This window comes from Aulonocara stuartgranti, assembly GCF_965226115.1.
Source record: "Aulonocara stuartgranti genome assembly, chromosome: 16".
Classification (NCBI taxonomy): Eukaryota; Metazoa; Chordata; class Actinopteri; order Cichliformes; family Cichlidae; genus Aulonocara; species Aulonocara stuartgranti.
The window spans coordinates 29,856,347-29,860,591 of record NC_138952.1 but is presented as its reverse complement, the minus strand read 5'-3'; the positions used below and the strand labels follow the sequence as shown (position 1 = coordinate 29,860,591).

The 4,245-nt window shown below is 40.6% G+C and overlaps 1 protein-coding gene across 1 annotated transcript; it reads left to right on the top strand.

The window, feature by feature from the left end:
- Positions 1-3,050: 3,050 nt before the first annotated feature.
- LOC309690418 (olfactory receptor 6N2-like) lies at positions 3,051-3,968 on the top strand (the record flags this gene model as incomplete). Its single annotated transcript, XM_082507451.1, has 1 exon — positions 3,051-3,968. One exon carries the CDS (start codon positions 3,051-3,053, stop codon positions 3,966-3,968), a length of 918 nt encoding a protein of 305 aa, XP_082363577.1.
- Positions 3,969-4,245: the final 277 nt, after the last annotated feature.

Genomic DNA, 4,245 nt, shown 5'->3' with positions numbered 1-4,245 from the left:
GAATGTGATTTATTACTATTACTGAAGGTCCGCGGCTCCGAACCATAGTAAAGGGACTTCTGGCTAATACTTCGGGTTCCGTGTCGGGCTCGTAGCCGAAAAATAGATTTACTTTGTTGTCTGGGTCAAGTTTGCTGGCGAGAGACAGAGAGAGGCGTTGAAAGGCTGCTCCAACGGAACTTATTGTTTTGGAGGAAAACACGAACACAGTGTACAGTCGAGTCTTAATAGCTTACTTACAACTGGGCTCGTCAGGCACTCTTCTTGGCTGCAGTGGTTATTATTATATTTACATGCTTCCAGCTCCCGTTTCTGCTCAAAGACAACTCGTACTTTTCCACTCTCCTTTTTCTCCCTCCTCGCGCTCACAGACACATAACGGGTATGGCAGTCCATTCTCCCTGCAGCACGGACTACACTGCCCATGAGGCTACATTCTTTAGGGCTATGCCTGTAACACTCTACCTTTTAGCTTAGCACAACAACAACAACAAAAAAGCGCTCTCTCACCCAGGAAACACACAGTCGCAGAGAGAGCGCGCGTCACCCTGTAACCACGGCAACCGTAACGCTGCCGCCTGGAAAAACAGAACATAGCTGTCAAACAAAACCCAAACAGTCCTGACCCGTAACAATATGAAGCAGGAAAATACCGCTGTGTAATCCATTTATTTCAACACAGTAACCGTATTCTAAATACCACTTTTAAACGGTAACTGTAACGGAATACAGTTACTCATATTTTGTATTTTAAATGTGTAACGGCGGTACATGTATTCCGTTACTCCCCAACACTGGGTACGACCAGTACTCGAGAAAGTCCGTGCCAACTATTTCAAGGTTGAACCAGAAGAGAACCACTCCATTGATGAGCAGATGATCCCCTTCAAAGGAAAGATTGGAATGAAACACTATATCAAGAACAAGCCGCAAAAATGGGGAATCAAGGTCTTCACTCGTGCAGGTGTCACTGGACTAGTCTATGACGTTGAAGTATACACTGGAAAAGGCACTGTGACCAATGAGCGTGGACTTGGTGTTGCCGGAGAAGTTGTGCTTCGTCTCGTGTCAGAAGTTCCAAAAGGTCTAAACTACAAGTGCTTCTTCGACAACTGGTTCACGTCCCCTGAACTCATTGTGGAACTGAAGAAAATGGTAATTCTAACAGTTGCTACCATCAATCGTAACCGTCTCTGTGGATGTACCCCAAAAGTGACAAGGAACTCTCAAAGGATGGGCGTGGTGCGTATGAAGTGGAATATGAAAAGACAAGTGGGATGTCCATTGTGAAGTGGTATGATAACAAGGCAGTTTTACTGGCATCATCCTTCATTGGCCCTGAAGCTGTTGAGAGATGCAGAAGGTGGTCGAAAGAGAACAAGGAATACCCCACATTGTCAAGGTGTACAACCACAACATGGGAGGAATAGACTTAGCAGACATGTTTGTGACTTGAACAGCAGGAAAAGAGGACGACCGTCATTGGAAGATGATCCAACATCTCATCAAGCTGCCCCACCTCCACCTCCACTTCAGCGGATCGTTGCACCAACGGTTGACGTCAGACTCGACCGATGCAATCATTTTCCCATTCATGCTGAGAAACGTGGACGTTGCAGACTGTGCAAGAATGGCTACATGCAAATGGCCTGCCTGAAGTGCAAAGTACTTCTATGCTTTACGAAAGACAAAAACTGTTTCTTGGAGTACCACACCACAAAGTGACATGCCAACATGGCCTACTCAATGAGGATTTGAGATTTTGGATTTGGATCCCATATTGTTTTTGTTGTTGTTCTGTTACTGAAAAGCACTTTGTTACATTGTTTTGAAAAGTTGTATACAAATAAAGTTAATGTTCATATCATATTCAGTCTTCAGTGTCAATTTACCACACCGGGCCAATGTTGTAAATCCGCAACATCCCAGAACTCCTTGCATGTGAAGGTCTCACTTAAAAAAAAGTCAGGATTCTATTGTACTACCCCATATGATAATTTTCTCCAAATATCAGATTTTTCCTGTAACTAAAACTTAATTTGAGCCTGAGAGGGTTAAAGAGGCCATGAGGAAATCTGCAACAACCAAATATTTGCAAAGATTAAGGCAAGTTGTAAGGAGCTGAATGAGAAGAACAATACCTGGGCAATCAACACCTGCAGAAACCTGAGAGAGAAGAGGAGCAAGGAGACGAACAATCATGGGAGGACAGATCCCTGCACAGTATGTACCACCGGCAGATAGAAGACATGGCTGACGTCCAGAACTCCTATCAGTGGCTGGGCTGAAAGACAAAACACTGAGGTATGAATCATGGCAGCACAGGAACAAGCTCTAAGCATAAGATCCATAAACACTTAGTTCTACCACAACGGGTAAAACCCCTGGTGCAGACTGTGCAAAGATGCCTCTGAAACACTCTAGCACATAAGAGTACAGTGCAAGATGCTAGCAAGCAGAACACACATACAGTAGAACACCATAACCAGGTGGCCAGAAGTATATCAATTAACATTTGTGCAGCATATGTCCTTGAAGTCCAGAGGTCATCACCCAAGGTAGCTGAAAATGACCAAGCTAAGTCTGGGGCTTCCTGATATAGACAGACAAACTGGTGATATCTATCCAACCAGACGCAATAGTGGTGGACAAGCAGAGGGAGATGACTGTAGTGATAGATATAGCTATATCAAGTGTTAACAACATGAGGATGAATGAACGTGATAACCTTGAGACTTGAGAAAATGTAGTGTGAAGGCAGTAGTGGTTTCCGTGGTTTCCGTGGCTTTTTTGCTTGTATACTAAGCCTATACTAGTTCCAGGGGTTTAAAAAAAATTGATGGGCAAACACAATGAAGTGCATAGGGCTATAAACATCAATTCGTCTGATTCCCTGAAGTTGTTTACATGTTAGTAGAGAACTTAATGAGTCCCATAGAGGATGGAAGGTTTTCTGATAAAACAAAGCCACAAAACAGAGACAATTACTTACCTTCTTAGTTCAGTGCAGGAAATATATTACTACAGTACTTTAAAGCATTGTTTATTTAATGGATGTTGAATTAAATGTAACATTGTTAACTCTTGGTGGGTTTGCAGAATTGCACAAATACAGATATCTTTATTTTGTGATTATATTCACATTATATATTCTGATACTCTGCTTTAATTCCACTATAGTGTACCTTATTTGGACTTGCAAAAACCTTCATGAGCCAATGTATATTTTTATTGCAGCTTTGTTAATCAACTCTGTTCTTTACAGCATGATTATCTATCCAAAGCTCTTATCTGATGTTTTGTCTGAAAAACAGACTATATCGTATCCACTCTGTCTCTTCCAAGGATTCTCATATTACACCTCAGCTGGGTCAGAGTTTTTACTGTTGGCAGCAATGGCATATGACAGGTATGTGTCTATATGCAAACCCCTGCAATATCCAGTTATTATGAATAGAATAACTATTTATGTATGTGTGATTTTAGTTTGGCTTATACCTGCTTTTGAGATTGCAGTGTCATTTGTGCTGTATTCGAATGTAAAACTCTGTAGTTTTACTCTAACAGGAATTTTTTGTAACAATTCATTTTACAGGCTTCAGTGTGTGCCCTCGGTTGTAATATCTGTATATGGTGTGGTCATGCTGATAAATGTTGCCTTTCTACCAATGCTTTTCATACTTTTTTCATATATCAGAATTCTAAGAATATCTTACAGTTGTTGCAGAGAAACAAGGAGAAAAGCTCTAAAGACATGTTTACCCCACTTGCTGGTGTTAATCAACTTTTCCTGTTTTATTTTCTTTGATATAATTATAGTTAGACTGGAATCTGATCTATCAAACACTGTACGCTTGACATTGACGTTTCAGTCAATTTTATTCCATCCTCTTTTAAATCCAATCATATATGGACTCAAAGTGAATGAAATTTTTAAACACATCAAGATGTTGTTGTGTCAGGTTTAACAACACTGGTATTACTGCACCATTATCAAATGTATGGGATTTCATTGTAATGTGAGTTAGATAAAAGAGTTTCTTATCTCTGATTTGACATGCAAGATAGAAGGACAGAGATCAACATTTATATAAACGTTGATCTCTGTCCTTCTACTGACAACAAGACGAAAAACATAATGGTCATAAAACAAAGATAAACAATTTGTTAAACTGTTGCTGGTAATGTTTGAAGTCTAAGCAGTTCCTATGCCTGCGTTTCACATTTTTCCTCCTTTTTTGTCAC